We start from the raw sequence: 19,905 nt of genomic DNA on the forward strand, positions 1-19,905 counted from the left end.
AGTATCTTTAGACTGCTTTATTATATGCAAGTATCATTCCTAGTACACAATCTACAAGTCAGTTCCTCAGAGGTATTTAGTGCAATGATAAACATATCACTTTTTACTGTGTTTACTTAAAAAGGAAAAAAAAATTAATCCAAATCACATTGGGAGATCTTTATTAATTTAAATTGACATTGTTAATTTTGTCTGCCAAGTCCTTAGTAAATATACCTTTACTTGATACAGACTTCCAGGTTCTCAATAACACAGGATCATCATGAGGACTAGCAGTTATCAAGAGTTTTGTAATGATTAAAACAATGTTCAAATAATTCATAAGTTACTTCACTGAAATACGTAAAAGAATATTCTGGGGAGTGTTTGAAAGATCTGCTTATAAATAGCGACTGATATACTTAGTTAAGTATTTGGTGCTGAAGATAAACCCTTCTTATATAAAACATTGTTTTAATACATTGTTCTACTGATGAAACTAGTTTATTAGATATAATACATTTCTAACACTAAAGAATAAAGTTTTATCTTCATATTTATTTTATTCATAAGACTCTTTATCAATGAAGAATGCTGTACCCAACAATAATAAACTGGCATACTGCAATAATAAACTGGCATATTCTGTAAAAGTGAAAAAGAAAGCTGCAACAGAACAAACTAGATAACTGCCTTACACATTCTTTATACAAACAGCCCCTTTTGAATAGAAATAAACGCGGACCAAACGCTTTTAGTTTTTATGCCCAGGTGGTAATTACAAAGCTTCACACGCTGAAGAGAAAAGGAACAATAGTAATACAGAACACAGTATTTTTAACAATTATAACACATTTAACATCCTCAGTTGACCACTGGATTCTCAGATCAGATTGGCAACTGAAATTTCACATCCACCTGGGCTTGCTTGGCTAAGGTCACTATCTCAGAGAGCTTTACAACCTGAAAGGAAAAGAAAACAATCTTTGTCTCTATTTTCACCAAAACATAGAATCAGAACAATTGGTCAATGCGAAATTAACTGCATCTTCAATCCTTTTCATTTAAAACATCTGGGCTATTCTGACATTGGTATAAACCACTTCACAGTCTCAGAAGCATTTGCCACTCTGGCATGCATTCATGCTAGGTTGTTTCAGTCGTGTCCAATGGTTTGCGACCCTATGGACTGCAGCCTGCCAGGCTCCCCTATCTGTGGGATTCTCCAAGCAAGAATACTGGAGTGGGTTGCTGTGCCCTCCTCCAGGGGATCTTCCCAACCCAGGGATCGATCCCACATCTCTTACCTCTCCTGCGCTGACAGGAGGGTTCTTTACCACTAGTGCCACATGGGAAGCCCTTGCCACTCCTAGAAGGACAGTCAAATCTAATACTTCATAACCTGCATATTATAACCCACACTACATTTTATTCACATATATAAAATCAGAAGGTATTAAATGGATACATGTCTGATATATGTATATACCTCTTTTTCATTGCCCTATTTATATCTATCTTTATTTTTTTCCTCTTTTAAAATTGAATTTTAGTTGATTTACAATGTTGTGTTAGTTTCAGGTACACAGCAAAGTGATTCAGTTATTCATATATAGATTCTTTTCCCTTATAGATATTGACTATAGTTCCCTGTGCTATACAGTAGGTCCTTGCTGATTATCTATTTTATATATAATAGTGGATATATGTTAATCCCAAACTCTTAATTTATTCCCCTCCCCCTCCCTTTCACCTTCGGTAACCCTACGCTTGTTTCCTATGTCTGTGTCAGTTTCTCTTTTGTAAGTAAGTTCATTCGTGACATATTTTAAACTCCACATGTAAGTGGTATCATATGGTATTTGTCTTTCTCTGACTTACTTCACTTAGTATGATGACCTCTAGGTCCATCCATGTTGCTGCAAATGGCATTATTTCATTCTTTTTTATGGCTGAGTAGTATTCAATTGAATGTGTGTGTGTGTGTATACATATATACATATATATATGCATCGTCTTTATCCATTTGTGTGTTGATGGACATTTAGGTTGCTTCCATGTCTTGGCTATTGTAAATTTGCTCTATGAATACAGAGGTGCATTTATCTTTTCCAATTACAGTTTTCTGCAGATATATCCAAGAGTAGGACTGCTGAATCATATGGTAGTTCTATTTTTAGTTTTTTGAGGAACCTCCATACTGTTTTCCATAGTGATTTCACCAATTTACATTCCCACCAAAAAACTGTAGTACATTTCCCTTCTCTCCACACCTTCTTCATCATTTGTTATTTATAGACATTTTAGTGATGGCCATTCTGACTGGTGTGAGGTAATACCTCATTGTAGTTTTGCATTTCTCTAATAATTAGCGATGTTGAGCATTTTTTCATGTGCATGGTAGCCATCAATCTGTATGTTTTCTTTGGAGAAATGTCTATTTACATCTGCTGCCCTTAACTATCAGAGAAGGCGATGGCACCCCACTCCAGTACTCTTGCCTGGAAAACCCCATGGGCAGAGGAGCCTGGTGGGCTGCAGCCCATGGGGTCACGAAGAGTCAGACACGACTGAGCGACTTCACTTTCACTTTTCACTTTCATGCATTGGAGAAGGAAATGGCAACCCACTCCAGTGTTCTTGCCTGGAGAATCCCAGGGACGGGGGAACCTGGTGGCTGCCATCTCTGGGGTCGCACAGAGTTGGAAACGACTGAAGTGACTTAGCAGCAACAGCAGCCCTTAACTATCTTTGACGACAGAAATAGTGACTGTCTTGGCTGGATACTACACAACGCAAAGCACATCTAAATAAAAGTTTGGGGAATTCCCTGGTGGTCCAGTGGTTAGGACTTATAGTTTTCACTGCCAGGGCCCAAGTTCAATCCCTGGTCAGAGAACTAAGATCTTGCAAGCCACATAGCATGGCCATAAATAAATAAATAAGAGCTGATTTTAAAAATATGTATATAATCCTAGAATGTTGGGATAGGGGCTTGAATCTAGAAGTTACTATTTTACTTTCTGTCAGTAAGTTAACAATTATCAACCTGAATTCCAATGTTCTCTCTATAAATCTATCTGAGAATATTCAGCTGGTACCATATAAAATATACAAATTAAACATATCTAAAACCAAACAACAAATTTAGCTTCTCTCCTCTCCAGCAGAATAGTTAAGAGAAAGTTTTAAAGTTAGACACCTTGAGTTCAGGTCCCACTCTGATGTTTACAACATGTGATCCTGAATAAGATTAATGTATCGAGCTTTTGTTTCTTCATCTATAAAAGTGGATATTATATCACCAAACTTATATTAAGTCAGGTAATAGTGGAAGGGGAAAAAAAGGCTTAGCATTGCATGCATAATAAATTATAAATGGTAGCAATTGCTAATATTATCACCATATTATTAATACTGTCACGACTTCCATAACCTCTTATTCACTAGAAAAACACTACAGATACAACTTAAATCAACTGTTCACTTTTATCTTTCACGGTCTATTTGATCAAGCACCTACTGACTCTTATCCTTTCTCTCTATGTCCAAAAAGCTTTTCCTAATTCAGGCTCTCACTGCAAACAAGCATATTTTCAGAGAAAAGTTCTAACCTATTCATTCCCTTCACCTCACGTCACATCTAATTACTGAACTAGCCAGACTCCTACTATCCCTCAAGTCTATAGATTGAATTACCAGTTTACAGGAAGTATAGGAGCAAAGGAACATGTTAACGCATTACTGACCAGGGGATTTTTTGCAGAAACTAACGCCTGTGACCAGCAATATGTTATGTAAGTTAATACTGAAACATTCCAGTATAGTGAAACATTATAATAGTGAAACATTCCAGAATAGTGCTCAGGTAACAATGTATTAACACACCTCTGGTCAATAAATTGTTAAATGACACCCCATAGATAAAATCATTATCTATAAAATCATTAAAATCCAGACTACAGGAGACACTACTAGCCCATCAGCCTGTTTTGTTTTCAACAAATGAACTTAAAAAGTGGGGTGGGGGATGGGCAAGGGGGAATCTATAAGGAGAAATTTAGTGATATATTAACCAATTGCAAGCATAGATTTATTTTGATCCTAAATCTAACAAAGATTATAGGCAAAATATATTTAAGAAAATCAGAGATGTTTCAACACTGACTCGATTTTTTTTCATAAAATATAAACATAATACCACTATCCCATCTGAAATAACAATAATTCCTTTATATCATCAATACTTTTATCTTTTATAGGTACATGATGGTATGTATGAAATGATATAGTGTCTGGGATTTGCTTCCAAATAATCATGGGCAATGGAAGGAAGTAGGTAAAAATTAGATGAGACAAGGTTGGGCATGAGTTGGTAACTGTTTAGGATGTTGGGATATGGGATATGATAGTATATGGGATTCAATACTCCTAGTATTTAAGTGAAACACTAATTATTAGCAGTATTAGCTGTTCACTTTAGAATCTAAGTGCCTATAAACTTTCAGACACTGCAAATTTTTCCTTCGATCAACATAACCCGTTTACCATTTTAGCAGCTTCATCCAAGTCATCACAAGCAAGGATTTTAAGTCCACTGTCCGCTATCAGTGCCTTAGCATCATCAACTCGTGTACCTGGAAATGATTTATGCAAATATAAAGGTGCTTTAAATACATACACAAAATCATTTAAAATGTTTGTCACAATATACCACAAATATAAAATTTCAACCAACTTCTGTCATTTAATACAAATGCTTCTAAACCAAAGAAAATATTGTAAAAACCTGGAGCCATCTTGTAAAATACTTTGCCTTATCACATTAATGGTAATTCAGACAAGTCAGAATTCAAGACAAAACATACCAAATAATGTATCAACTTATACCAAACAAAACTATCAACAATTTTGTCCCAATGTTAAGATTTTTTTTAACTCACATTTAAAAAATTCTCTATTATACACTCTCATTTTAAAAATATAGCTATTTAAAACTAAATCTAAATAAACCCCTTGGGATTATGAACTTTTAATAATGATCTTTTAAAAGTTTAAATAAAAGTTTAATTATGAACTTTTAACTTTTAGAGTTAGTCAAACAATTACAAGATACCTTTTACACTCACCTTGTAACCGTACCACAATAGGTATTTTAATTTCCAAATCCTTTACTGCCATGACTATACCCTGTGCAATAACGTCACACCGCATGATTCCTCCAAAAATGTTGACCAAAATAGATAGTACCTGTCAATAAAATGTTTTGGGAGATTAAAATTTTAAAGGAATGACTCTTTTTCCTTCCTTCTCAGGAGCGCACTCGTATCTGGGCCTTGTGTGTGTGCTCAGTCACTTCACTGGTGTCTGACTCTCTGCAACCCTAGGACGACAGCCCACCAGATCCTCCGTCCGTGGGATTCTCCTAACAGGAATACCGGAGTGGGCAGCCGTGCCCTCCTCCAGGGCATCTTCTCCACCCAGAGACTGAACCTGCGTCTCCTGTGTCTTCTGCATCACAGGCAGATTCTCTACCACTGAGCCACTGGGGAAGCCCTACCTGTGCCTTATAGAAGTTAACCCCACAGAAACATTTTCAGACCAAACAGCCATACTCTGCATGCAGCTCTCACCACTGAAGTCTGGCAGTCCACCACCCACCAAAATTTCCTTCCCCTCGTTGGGTAATTTCAACACCTAGTTCATAGTTTTTTCTCTCCTGTTCCATATTAACAAGACCTCCCTCCCGATTCTGTTTACTTGCTTCCTATTAAGCAGAGCCATTACCCCAGGCCATGTGGTAAGACAACGTTATATGCAAGATCTCCAGCTTAGTCCTTACTATCGTTTCTTCATTCTTCCCCATCAACTCTACCACTTTCCACAAACACAAGGTCCCCCAAAGCACTCAACAAGTGTGACCACTCCTGAATACATGCCACATCCAAACCTCAGGGCTTATTTGGGTCAGCATTCTCTCTTCATCACAGTCAGGCCATGCTGATTCTCCCAATTTATCAGCCCTGTCTTCTGTTCTTCTATAGCACTACATTCATTAGCCTCAACACACTATAAAAGGCCTTGAAGGAAAAAACCATGTGTTCCAAAATCCAAGCCCAGTGTCCAATACAAAGGGACATATGTATACAGCTACTTCAATGCTATCCACATTGTCACCCCCCGGCTCCTGGCCTGCTTCTAACTCCAACGCCCCAGCACAGGAACTTTTCACATGCTTTTCTCCATTCTTGCACACAGGCCTAAAAAGCCATGCTTAGAAATAGAATATGAACTCTAGTTCATATTATTGGGAATCCCTGGTGGCTCAGACAAGTAGTCAACAGTTAGGTAATTAAATAATGCTCTGCTTTTAGAGTTTTTGCCAAAGGAAACTATAGGAATATAGTTCCAATAAAATTTATTTTAAAAAGAATAATTATAAAACAAAAGAAACAAAGCATATTTTGTATCTCATTTTAGTTTAATGCTTTTTATAAAGTTAAATATGGAAAATAAGTCCACAGACTCAAAGGGAAAGAGCAATAAAATAAAAAATTGTATTAAACAATTCTAGAATCTAACACCAAGAAAAAATACAGAGCACCATCAATAACAAATATTTATTAATGACCTATGTATGCTCAACAAGTAAAACTATGTACTCTACTAATTAATCAAGTTACTTCTTACCATTCAAATCTAAAACATAGGTTCTGCCCTTACCTTTTTATCTGAAGTGATAAGTTTAAACGCTTCTGTTACTTGATGGACTGTGGCACCACCACCAACATCAAGAAAGTTGGCTGGAGTCCCTCCATGGAGTTTTATTATATCCATTGTAGCCATAGCCAAACCAGCACCATTCACTATCAAGAGAGGAAAATGATTTGTGTAAGCGACAAACATAAAGAAAATAAGATTAACCAATCCAACTCTAACACAAGAACACGTGGTACCTAGACAGCCGATATTTCCGTCAAGGCCAATGTAGTTGAGATCTGCCTTAGCTGCATCTTTGTCCCTTTCATCTTCCTGGGTCCAGTCCTGCAGGTCAAAGATTTTCTTCTGACGATAAGCTGAATTAGAATCAAAATTGATCTTTGCATCCATACACAGCACTTTAAAGGAAAAAAAGAAAGCGATTTTAATTTCAAGATAGACCAAAAAAAAAACTATACAATAATCAAATGTTTTTTTACTTTAGGGGAAAAACACATTTGGTTACTTACTGAAAGTATTTCAACTCATGTTCACAACTGATTCAAACTATCTCCTGAATAAGAATATGTGAGAATTTAAAACTGTCCCATTAAAGTTACTGCTTCTACATCTGTCCTAAGCAACAGATAAAGAAGAAAGAAAAACCTCAGAAGCGCATTTAATGTTCTTTTTAATTACCAAGAAAAAACAGTCCATGCTCTTAGCTAATTCCATTGCTTGGGTTCTGGGTCCCAACTCAAGGGCACTGTCACAGCAATTCTGCTTTTCCAGCACCATAAATTCCACTCCATTTTTCCATGGGCTAAATTAAACTGGCTTGCAAAAAAAGCTATCCTTTCCCCCACCTAATAAAAAGAAAGAAGAAACTCTTTTACCCGCTACCTCCTCGCTTACTCTCCTCTTCCTATACAGCACCATTCACAGAAAAAGTTATCTGTTTAAACCTGGGGTCAGCAAACTATGGCCCGTGGGCTAACAAAGGGTTTTACATTTTTATGAATAAATAGTTATCAAGAAGAAAAAAGAAAGGGTAAATGAAGGAGAAAAACAGCAGCAACTGAGACTATACATGGCCCACAAAGCCTGAAATACTTATTATCTGCCAATACCTGCGCTTAACTCACTGTACCAAGTTTTCCTCCTGCCATTCTCTTTTAAATTCACTCTCATCAGGCTTTTACCTGCAGCACTCTACCAAAACGGTCCTTACGAAGGCTAATTCTCTGACTTCATCTTTCAGTGTTTTATCCCTTCCTTGCTCCAATCTAACTACAACATTCTCCTTACTCCTAAACAGACAGAGGTGAAAAGAACCAAGCAGTTTCAGCTGCTGCCCAAAACAAGAGACAAAGTTTGGAGTCAGCCAAGTTAACTAACAACAACAAAAGCCAACCATTCTTTCAGAGGAAGACAGAATTCAGCCTCCCAAAATGTCCATATAAAAATTCCTAGATCTCTTAAGAAACAGGAAAATGTAACAAATGGTAAAAAGGAAAAGCAGTCAAAAGAAACAAAACCCAAGATGACTAAAATTTTAAATTATCAGAGAACTGTGAAACAGCTTTTTTAAACATGTTTAAAACGACTTAAAGGAAAATATGTTCGTAATAAAGCACTAGGTAAGAAATATCAGCAGATAATAAAACTATGAAATGAAACATATTGAAAATCTAAACTGAAAAGTACAGTATATGAAATCACTGGTGAATGATAATATATATGTTTCTTAGACTGTAATGCTTCAGATCCCTTGTATTTTCATAATCACTTACAAATTTATAAATTGTGGCATATCTATATATGACAGGATTATAAACATTAAAGTAAATGTTTTAGAAGAATATTTCAGTAAACACAAAAAGTGCTCAAGATACATCCCCCCAAAAATCTGCATAAAACTTTATATAGTCAGCCCTCCATATCTGTAGCTTTGCATCCACAGATTCAACCAACTACAGACTGTGTAATACTGATGTACAGTTACTGGAAAAAAAGAAATCTGCATATAAGTGGACCCTCACAATTCAAATACAAGTTTTTCAATGATCAACTGTGTATCTATTTTTTAAAAATGAGGATTACATGGATTACATTACTAAGGAACCAATCCTTAGTAGGCTTCCGAGGCATACAGACTCAAGATCAAGACAGGTTCACTCAGTTGAGGGTGATTCTCCAATAAAAACAACCTGGGGTGAAATACCTAGGAAGCACATTTCCTAGGCCTGAGCTCTGTAACAGTCAGCAGAACCAGCCACTGACAACTCTGCTAACTAAGCAAGGGTGTGTGTAATACCAGTAAACAGAGCCCACACTCAATTCATAGTGTTCAAAAGAGGGAAAGCTTTTAAGAGATGTACATATTTGGTTTTTCACCCCTATAAATCACAAGTGCCAAATTAATTGCCAAAATGACTGCTAAGTCACTTGAGTCATGTCCAACTCTGTGCAACCCCATAGACGGCAGCCCACCAGGCTCCCCCGTCCCCGGGATTCTCCAGGCAAGAACACTGGAGTGGGTTGCCATTTCCTTCTCCAATGCATGAAAGTGAAAAGTCAAAGTGAAGTCACTCAGTCGTGTCCGACTCTAGCGACCCCACGGACTTCAGCCCACCAGGCTCCTCCGTCCATGGGACTTTCCAGGCAAGAGTGCTGGAGTGGGGTGCCGTTACTAGGCCAAAATTAATTTGCTGCTCAGAGATTTCTCTCAACTGATTTGAAGTCCACAAGTAAAATAATCACCGGCGTCCTGGTGAGACTAAAATCAATCCACTCTCCTTTATTCAGCTTTCACTGAGTTTCTGCCACGTGCTGTGCTGTGCTTAGTCACTTAGTCATGTCCACTCTGCAACCCCATGGACTGTAGCCCACTGGGTTCCTTTGTCCATGTGGATTTTCCAGGCATGAATACCAGAGTGGGTTGCCATGCCCTCCTTCAGGGAATCTTCCCAACCCAGGGACTGAACCCAGGTCTCTCCACATTACAGGCAGATTCTTTATTGTCTGAGCCACCAAGGAAGCCTGAGTTTCTGCCATGACCCTTCATAAAATGAAGTACATGGTTCTGAGAAATAACTGTGCCTGAGATCACTGTTCCTGGCAGTGGGAATGGCCTGGGTTTGGTGGTGGTGTTTTTTTTTTTCCAAATTTGGTAACAGAGGGTCAAAGCTGTGATAAACTTATATGTATTATTAACCTTTTGTACACCATTAGAATTGAGGCCCATAAGAGATCTGAAATTCAAATAATGCAACTTCTGAGACTACAGAGAATATTCCTACGAAAAAAAAAAATCCAAACTGCCCTGGCTGAAAGAATTTAAACTGTATCTAGAATTCACAACCTCTTGTTCAATGAAAATAGTTAAGAAATTACTAAGAACATTAATTTCTTTGAATTTCTAACTCAGATAAAAGAATCTGACTTGGGACTTCAGTTCTCTAGGTCCTTTGGACTTTATCACATTTGTGTCTTTATGTCTCAGGTGTGTCTTTATGCAGTTTACTATTAAAGTATTTCAGAGAATTTTAATGCTATATAATCTAATCTCACCCATGAACTTCTGATACTCCAATAGATGACTGGACATAATCTGGAGTCAGAAACAGAAAAGAGTAAATTTCCAGAATTAAGCCTAACACCTTCTTAAAAGGCTGACACTGGTATACTGTTCTGACCCATTTTGGAAATTTCCGGAGGTAAAAATTCAAACTACCTATCGGTGTGCCCATAACATTCAAAGGAACAACGGCTGGGACTAGAATGACAGCCTCAAAAGCAGAACAAGACTATGCAAACAGATAGCTAATCTCTGTCCCTCAAAACTTCCACATCCACCCTGATAGATCACAGGCTTGATGGCTGAGCTCAGTGGGTAAAGAAAATACTGTGGAATGTTTGGGAGCAGCTGAGCAAATCCCCAACTCTGGATGTTTCCTTTCACATCCAAAGGGCTCACTTAGTGTAACATCTGTGTCCTCACTGTCTCTTTACTTACTTCTTCCCAGAGGAAGGGAAGTAAATTAACTATCTAGTTAATCTAGACATTGTAAAACCAGACATGCATAATTTAGCTCAAACTTTCTTCCTTTTGGGAGTAAGCTTCCCACAGGGAACAAGCATGTCCAACTGCTATTCCCAAGGCATAGCCTATCCCTGAAACGACTGCCCTGTTAAAGCCTCATATGTGAATAGATTTATTAAGTCTGTCTAATTGTAATTTAGCTGTCAGATCCATTTTAATTAGAACTCAGGCAGGGAAGACGGGTAGTCACTGGAAGATCTCTCAGAAACCCCAACAATGGTATGACAAGCTATTTAAGCAATTCTATTCAAATACATATGTATATTTTAATATTACCCTATGTTTTCAGAGCATTACTAGGAAAGTAAGTCTACGGTCTACAAGCTTGCCTCTTAAAATTATTCAAACAATTAAACCAGTAAAAATTAACAGGTATACTTCAATTCTGTGCAGCAGATATGTTCCAAAAGAACTGTGCACAAAGGAAATAATTCCAAATTTAGTCATTCAAAATGTCCTTAACTACTATTTTAAGGAATACGATGATAATTTCCCCAAATGTATATACTATCTTGTCATATGGTAACTTAGTACAAAAGGAGATAATATTTCCTATTTTTTAAATATTACTTTCAAAACTCAATATGTACCTCATAAATAAAACATATCAATTTGTAGATGTTTAGAACTACCCAGAGTACACTGATCTGAAGCCTCCATTCAAAATACATAAAAGAAGGTACTATGAGAAATGTAGATGCGTTGACAGAGCCTGAGCTTGAACTCATCTGTAAAATAAACCCTTCTCCTCTCCATTCCCACTGCCTCTGTTGCCTTCTGTTTGGACTACTACTAAGCTTCTTAGCCTAAAAGACTGCTGTTGCTGTTTAGTTGAGAGGTCATGCAACCCCATGGATTTTAGCCTGTCAGGCTCCTCTGTCCATGTAATTTCCCAGGCAAGAATACTGGAGTGTATTGCCATTTCCTTCTTCAGGGGATCTTTCTGACCCAGGAATTGAACCTGGCCTCCTGGCTCAATGGTAAAAAATCTGCCTGCCAATGCAGAAGACTCAGGAGATGCGGGTTCAATCCCTTGGTCAAGAAGATCCCCTGGAGAAGGAAATGGCAACCCACTCCAGTATTCTTGCCTGGGAAATCCCATGGACAGGAGAGCCTGATGGGGGGCTACACAGTCCATGGGGTCACAAAGAATTGGACTGAGCACACAGCACACACATCCTCCCACATTGGTAGGCAGATTCTTTACCACTGAGCCACCAGGGAAGTCCCAGACTAAAAGATTACCCTAACAGCTAATCCCTTACTTCTCCAATACTGCTGATAGACTCATCTCTACCCAAAATACCCCCGTCATACAACTGTGTCATATCTAAGAGTACAAGTTCTGCAGTGGACTACCTGGACTCACAGTCCAGCTCTACCATTAGCCATGTGTCCCTGGCTAAGTCACTTAAACCTCTTGATAACTCAGTTTCCTACCCTATAAAGTAAGGATAGTAATAGGACCTACCCTCACAGAACTGTTATAAATATCTAATGAACTACAGGGTTTATATTTGAAAAGCTCTTACAACAGTGCCTGGCACAAAGTATTTGCTATGTTTTTGTTTATAGAGGGAAATATTTTAAAAAAAGAAAAAACTTTACTGTAGGAAACCAAAGTATACATAAAATGTCTCTTTTGTACAGTCAAAATTCAAAACTATGTACTATGAAAGAAGAAACTGAAAACAAACCCAAACATGGGAGGGAGACAAGCTGAAACATAGTAGAGATACTTTTCAGACTAAGGAAAACAAATATAATGACAGAATTAAAATCAACAAATAAAGAACAAAATCAAAAGTCTCTGTACAGCGGCAATAAACAGTAAGAAAATACAATGGCAGAAAAAATCCTATTCAAAATAGCAACAAAAAATATATTTCTACAAATATATCTAAAAAGAAATATCTTCCAAAAGATGCCTTATTTTAAAAAATATAAATGGAAAAAAACTGTATTTCTAGTTGGAAAACCTGACTTCTAGAAATATGTCAATTTTCCCCCAACAATTTATAGGGATGATACAATTCCAATAAAATTCCAGCATGACTGGTTTTGAAACATGAAAAAAAGATTCTAAAGGTTGCCTAGCAATAGGAATTAGTAATGTGACATCCAAGTACCAAACGCAGGACTAAAGGCTTTAAGGAAGCTGAGGATTTCTAAACCACATCCAACTTTAGACTTCCACAGTGCATGTGCACACGCACCCGTGGCAACACTGGTGATTCCTTGGTGAGTGTTACTTGCTTTCATACCATTTTCACTGCATTTCTTAAAATTTGTCCTTGACCCACAACAGGTTAAGTAATGTCAATCTAAAAGAATAAATAGGTTAAGAACTGCCTCCCTTAAAAAAAAAAAAAAAAAAAGGAAAAAACAAAGTTTTATACAGATTAATTCTCCTACACAAATTATTAAAATTTCACTTTTAGAATGTGTTTCAGCCCTCACTCTTTAAAAAATTTAATTAATTTTAGTTTTATAAACTACCTCTATAATCACAAGAGAATTTACTCCTTTGTCTTTACACTACCTTATAAATGACCACCTAAAAATTGATTTCTACAATAACAACTCATTAGAAGTACAAAAGTGAAAGAGTTCTACAAATGCTTAAGGAGATTAGAAATGCCCAAAGAAATGTGAAACAAAATCTAACAAATCACAGCAAAAGAAGCAATTAATGTGAAATACCAAGAAAAACTTAGGCTACAATAAAGCAGCTTATATTTTTAGAATATCTATACAGGGAAGGGATGATAATTCAAAATCTGACTTACCTTTTAAACACATATAAAAGGAAAGCTGTCAAAGTGATAAGCTAATCTTTTTTCCCTAATATTAAAAGGATTCCAGTATCAAAATGGACGGCGGAGCCTGGTAGGCTTCAGTCCATGGGGTCGCTAAGAGTCGGACATGACTGAGCGACTTCACTTTCACTTTTCACTTTCATGCATTGGAGAAGGAAATGGCAACCCACTCCAGTGTTCCTGCCTGGAGAATCCCAGGGACAGGGGAGCCTGGTGGGCTTCCGTCTACGGGGTCGCACAGAGTCGGACACGACTGAAGTGACTTAGCAGCAGCAGCAGCAGTATCAAAATATACTCTTTGTACAAAAACAATCATGTCTCTAAAGTCTGAAACCTGGGGAGATTAAAATGGCTAATTTTCCCAAACTATAACTATCCACTACCGTGCTAAATACTCTAACAAAACACTCCCCAGCAGAACTTTTTGCAAGAATGAAATTGTTCTGTGTGTGTGCTAATGCACTAACCACATGGGGCTACAGAGCACCTGAAATGTAACTAGTGCAACTGAGAAATAGTTTAATCTTATACCATTTCAATTCATTTTAACTGCCACATGTGATTGTTAGCTGCCATACAGTACAGCTTTAATCCCTCTGTGTGTAAATATATAAAGTGTTCGTTTAATGTGTCTCTTTGTTCACATTCACTCTTTTCAAACGTTCACATTCACTCTTTTCATTATAAAACAAGTTTCTACATAGCAATGAGTTCACTTCCTTATGAGTTCAATTCCTCAGTGAAGCATATGATAGGGGCTAAACAGATAATCAATGTCTGATGAAAGAAGATACTTTACCAGCTCCATCTGAATCCTCTACCATTGGATTTATTTCTACCATGGTTGCATCGTATTTCAGAAAAAGGTCATAAAGCTTGATCATGTTTTCTGCTGCAGAATCCACAATACTGGCTGGAAATCCCATCTTCTGTGCAAGCTGAAAGCAATATGTCTCTTTGTTACAAGAATGCTGCATAACATCCAATCAACATTAAATTGTTGCAAATAAATAACCTTGTAGTTTATCATTTAAATAATAAGCATGAATCATTTATGATCAAATATTAATCATTATTATCAATAAATGGTTAAACAAAACTATGCAAAATCCTCACAAAGCAGGTAATATGCCCATTTTACAAAGAAAGAGATTCTGAGAGGTCAAATGACTTGCCATTCACCTCAATTTCTGTTCTCATGTTTATCCCATACCCTCCATACTGCCACTGAGTCTTATAGCCAACCTAAACTGAAAAAAAAGAGGCTAATATTTTATTAAAACTACATAGAAAAGGTAGACTACTAATCCCACTGGTCTAAAAACAATGGCCAAAATACTAACCCTATTTTACCTTTTAGGTAATTTATGAAGAGTGTCTACATTCAGTAAAATGACTAGTAAAATGAGTATCATCCTATTCATTCAAAAATCTACTGCTGCTGCTGCTAAGTTGCGTCAGTCATGTCCGACTCTGTGTGTCCCCACAGACGGCAGCCCACCAGGCCCCCCCGTCCATGGGATTTTCCAGGCAAGAGTACTGAGCACCTAATAAATGCTAGATTCAAAAGATACCTTAAGGTGCCTCGGCTAGTAAAGAATCCACCTGCAATATGGGAGACCTGGGTTCAATCCCTGAATTGGGAAGATCCCCTGGAGAAGGGAAAGATTACCCACTCCAGTATTATGGCCTGGAGAATTCCATGGACTATATATAGTCCATGGGGTCACAAAGAGTCAGACATGACTGAGCGACTTTCACTTTCAAGCTTCCAATCTAGTAGAAGAGTTCACAGTCTTGAGCAAAGATTTCTTGCTAAATATACCTGAAGAGCTTTTTAAAAAATACATACACCAAGGTCTCAACCCAGAGGCTATGGTTCACAAGTTCTATAGGTGATCAAAAATCTATAATTTTTTAAAGTTTTATAAGCAATTTTGAACCTACAGAAGAAGCTACATGTATGGAAGTTACATGTCTCTTTTTTTAATCCTAACTGCCACAGCTGCTCAGGAACCCTCTGGAGGAGTTTTCTCCTGTTTTCCAATTGTTATCTAATACTACAATACATTTAACTTTAACAATAGAAAATATTAAATTCTTTGAAAGTGAATGTGATTTCTGTAAGAATTCAAATGCAAACAATTAAATAAAGTGGATGATCTAATTGAGAAATGCCATTTGGGGTTAAGACATTTCAGAAAAAAGAATAAGAAGAATTAAAAGTACCATTTCATTTAGAAATTTTTCAGAAGTCACAATCTACTGTTTTAAATTTAAACATCTGAGAATTGCAAAAGAATTCTGATCAGCCCAGTATGACATCAGTTTGTCTCGCATTATACTGAGTAGTATTTCCGTTCATCCATCACTCAAAAAGCTACAAACTTAGTACATTCTTCCTTCAAATATTGTTGTAAATCAAGTGTTTTCTCTCTCATCTAAATTCAAGACTCTAGTTACCACTCTCATATAACTATCTAATGAGTCAAATCTCTGTCCCCTTTAAACATTTATACCACTCACTTGCCTAAATGACTTGCTTCACGCTTTATCAGGGAGGTCTCTGTATCAGTCAAAATTCCTGCTCTACTGTACTTCAATACCATTAGCTTCGTTTGACAGTTTCCTGATAAGAGATGTTAATTTCATTCAAACTTTAATACTCAAACTTCTTTTTAAGATGGGTCACTTATTTTTTATATATAAACAATTTAATAGCAATATTACAAACATTACCAAGCAACTCTCACACACCATAATTAACTTCATACTTAAGTTTTTGTCTTGGAGAGCTCTTTTTGAGGGGGGAATGTAATGAGAGGCAGAGGCACACAAGAAGGATGGTACAGAAAACTAGTGAAATTGCAGGCAAAATGTACTGTGCATGTGAATACACTGAAAGCCCACAGCTTTAATCAGCATCTTTAAAGCACCCATAAGACCCCCAAAATAAAATCACTGATCTATCATACGGATATATGAGACAGTGTCACTACCATTCCATACAGTGTTTAGGAAATAAAGGGGGGACAGGAACACATTAAATGCCACCATGCAGATGTAAAATCCAGAGTATGAAAAACAAAGTATCACTCCAGATTCTTCAACAAATGAAAGAAAATGGATGAAGAAAGTGAAGAAAAGGAAACCTATAAGCTATTAACAGAAGGAGACCTATGAGACCTATTAACCAACTGCAATGAAGGAACTTATGTGGATCCCAACTCAAACAGATTCTAAAAGAAAAAAAAACATGAGACAACTAGGGAACGGGAATGACTGGGTAAGTGAAGATACTGATTTTACTAGGTATGGCTATGGTATGTATAGTGGCTCTTTTAAAAGAATCCTTATCTTTTAAAAATACATATTAAAATATTTATGGAGGATATGAAGTAAAATGCTGTACATACTTCTAAAAAGTTTCCATTTCAAACAAGATTTAACATACCTGACACTCAAAAAAAATGTTTTCAGAAGTTTTATCAAGCACTTCACTTACATAAAGTTAATTCTCTTTAAGTGTTGCAATAATCCAATTAAAAGCTAGAAATGTTTCAAAACACAACATACCCGGACAGCTTGTTCCTTTTTGATGCCTTCTACGATATCGATAGGCTCTTTAACTATGGCCTCGGGAGTCTCAGCAGCAACATCTTCAATGTTGACACCACCGTGAGAACTTCCTATTAATACAGGACCCTAGCAGGAAGGGAAACAGAAAAAACATCTAGATTTTATTTTGGACCCATCAATAAAATCTTAAAATCTATTCATGCATACTATTAAACTTATACATCTGTCACTTCCCACTATTTTTAAACCCCCTTGAGAATTTGTCCTTGCATCTCCTACAGTGTTCTTCTAAACATTCAACTGAAATAATGGAAAAGGAGGAGGAAGACACTGTCTTACCAGTGAGGGGAAAAGGATTAAAAATATACACAAAATGTATACCAAACAATATAAATATACACGTATATGTGAAATATAACCTCTACATTTCTCACAAGAACTGAAGGTTCATTAAAGTATTGTTTAAAGAACATTTAAAAAAATAATAGAAACAGTTTACTGGTACTTAAAACGGAAAATCTAATGAACAAATGTTCAGATTTATAATCTCTAGGCTACTGGAGGTCAGTGAAAAAGAAAGCTGCTGCTACTGCTGCTAAGTCACTTCAGTCGTGTCCGACTCTGTGCAACCCCATAGACGGCAGCCCACCAGGCTCCGCCATCCCTGGGATTCTCCAAGCAAGAACACTGAAGTGGGTTGCCATTGCCTTCTCTGAAGAAGAAAGCTATCTACCTTCAAAGAAGAGCTCCAGCTATTATCATGAATATAATGAGACATAAATACTAATCAATTAAGTTAACTTTTAAGTCTCCTAAGCATCACTACGAACAAAGCTAGTGGAGGTGATGGAATTCCAGCTGAGCTATTTCAAATCCTGAAAGATGATGCCGTGAAAGTGCTGCACTCAATATGCCAGCAAATTTGGGAAACTCAGCAGTGGCCACAGGACTGGAAAAGGTCAGTTTTCATTCCAATCCCAAAGAAAAGCAATGCCAAAGAATGCTCAAACTACCGCACAATTGCACTCATCTCACACGCTAGCAAAGTAATGCTCAAAATTCTCCAAGCCAGGCTTCAGCAATACGTGAACTGTGAACTTCCTGATGTTCAAGCTGGTTTTAGAAAAGGCAGAGGAACCAGAGATCAAATTGCCAACATCTGCTGGATCATGGAAAAAGCAAGAGAGTTCCAGAAAAAACACCTATTTCTGCTTTATTGACTATGCCAAAGCCTTTGACTGTGTGGATCACAATAAACTGTGGAAAATTCTGAAAGAGATGGGAATACCAGACCATCTGACCTGCCTCTTGAGAAATCTGTATGCAGGTCAGGAAGCAACAGTTAGAACTGGACATGGAACAACAGACTGGTTCCAAACAGGAAAAGGAGTACGTCAAGGCTGTATATTGTCACCCTGCTTCTTTAATTTATATGCAGAGTACATCATGAGAAACGCTGGACTGGAAGAAGCACAAGCTGGAATCAAGATTGCCAGAAGAAATATCAATAACCTCAGATATGCATATGACACCACCCTTATGGCAGAAACTAAAGAGGAACTAAAAAGCCTCTTGATGAAAGTGAAAGTGGAGAGTGAAAAAGTTGGCTTAAAGCTCAACATTCAGAAAGCTAAGATCATGGCATCCGGTCCCATCACTTCATGGGAAATAGATGGGGAAACAGTGGAAACAGTGTCAGACTTTATTTTTTGGGCTCCAAAATCACTGCAGATGGTGACTGCAGCCATGAAATTAAAAGACGCTTACTCCTTGGAAGGAAAGTTATGACCAACCTAGATAGCATATTCAAAAGCAGAGACATTACTTTGCCAACAAAGGTCCGTGTAAGTCAAGGCTATGGTTTTTCCTGTGGTCATGTATGGATGTGAGAGTTGGACTGTGAAGAAGGCTGAGGGCCGAAGAATTGATGCTTTTGAACTGTGGTGTTGGAGAAGACTCTTGAGAGTCCCTTGGACTGCAAGGAGATCCAACCAGTCCATTCTCAAGGAGATCAGCCCTGGGATTTCTTTGGAAGGAATGATGCTAAAGCTGAAACTCCAGTACTTTGGCCACCTCATGCGAAGAGTTGACTCATTGGAAAAGACTCTGATGCTGGGAGGGATTGGGGGCAGGAGGAGAAGTGGACGACAGAGGATGAAATGCTTGGATGGCATCACTGACTGAGTCTGAGTGACTCATGTGACTCTGGGAGTTGGTGATGGACAGGGAGGCCTGGCGTGCTGTGATTCATGGGGTCGCAAAGAGTCGGACACGACTGAGCGACTGAACTGAACTGAAGATCAGTTAAGGAAAAAACCTTGAAGCAAAATTATCTAACAGATTTGCCAATCTATGCACAAAACTGGAAATAATCTTAATATGCAAAAACAGGAAACGGTAAAAACATTCTACTGAAGATTATTTAATGCTTCTGGAACGGAAAATGATTCAGTAGTATAATATGGAGAAAAAAAGGTACAAAACCCTTGATTCTATACTCAAATTTTTTTTAACATAAAGTGTGTTTAAACGTGCACCCTCCCACTATTCACAGACACACAAAAAAGATAAGAAGTAAAACATTAAATAAGACTTCTATTATTTTACTTTGTTGTGTCACTATTTGGCGATGAGCAACAACATTTTCTGAAGAAAAAAAAAAAATAACTTCTACAGTGAATATACGATTCTTAATTCAGGAAAGAAAAAAAAAAAACCTAAAGA

At 37.3% G+C, this 19,905-nt stretch overlaps 1 protein-coding gene across 1 annotated transcript in view; it reads right to left on the reverse strand.

Moving 5' to 3' along the window:
- Positions 1–2: 2 nt before the first annotated feature.
- SUCLA2 (succinate-CoA ligase ADP-forming subunit beta) overlaps positions 3–19,905 on the reverse strand; it is a 44,689-nt gene continuing 24,786 nt past the window's right edge. Inside the window, exons 5-11 of the mRNA XM_005908144.3 lie at positions 17,179–17,307; positions 14,402–14,540; positions 6,936–7,097; positions 6,703–6,845; positions 5,109–5,229; positions 4,528–4,616; positions 3–942 (exon numbers count right to left, since the gene is read on the reverse strand). Of these exons, the coding sequence (XP_005908206.2) occupies positions 868–942; positions 4,528–4,616; positions 5,109–5,229; positions 6,703–6,845; positions 6,936–7,097; positions 14,402–14,540; positions 17,179–17,307 (858 nt within the window). The 3' untranslated portion in view covers positions 3–867. The remainder of the gene's footprint in view (positions 943–4,527; positions 4,617–5,108; positions 5,230–6,702; positions 6,846–6,935; positions 7,098–14,401; positions 14,541–17,178; positions 17,308–19,905) is intronic.

This window comes from Bos mutus, chromosome 12 (assembly GCF_027580195.1).
Source record: "Bos mutus isolate GX-2022 chromosome 12, NWIPB_WYAK_1.1, whole genome shotgun sequence".
Classification (NCBI taxonomy): Eukaryota; Metazoa; Chordata; class Mammalia; order Artiodactyla; family Bovidae; genus Bos; species Bos mutus.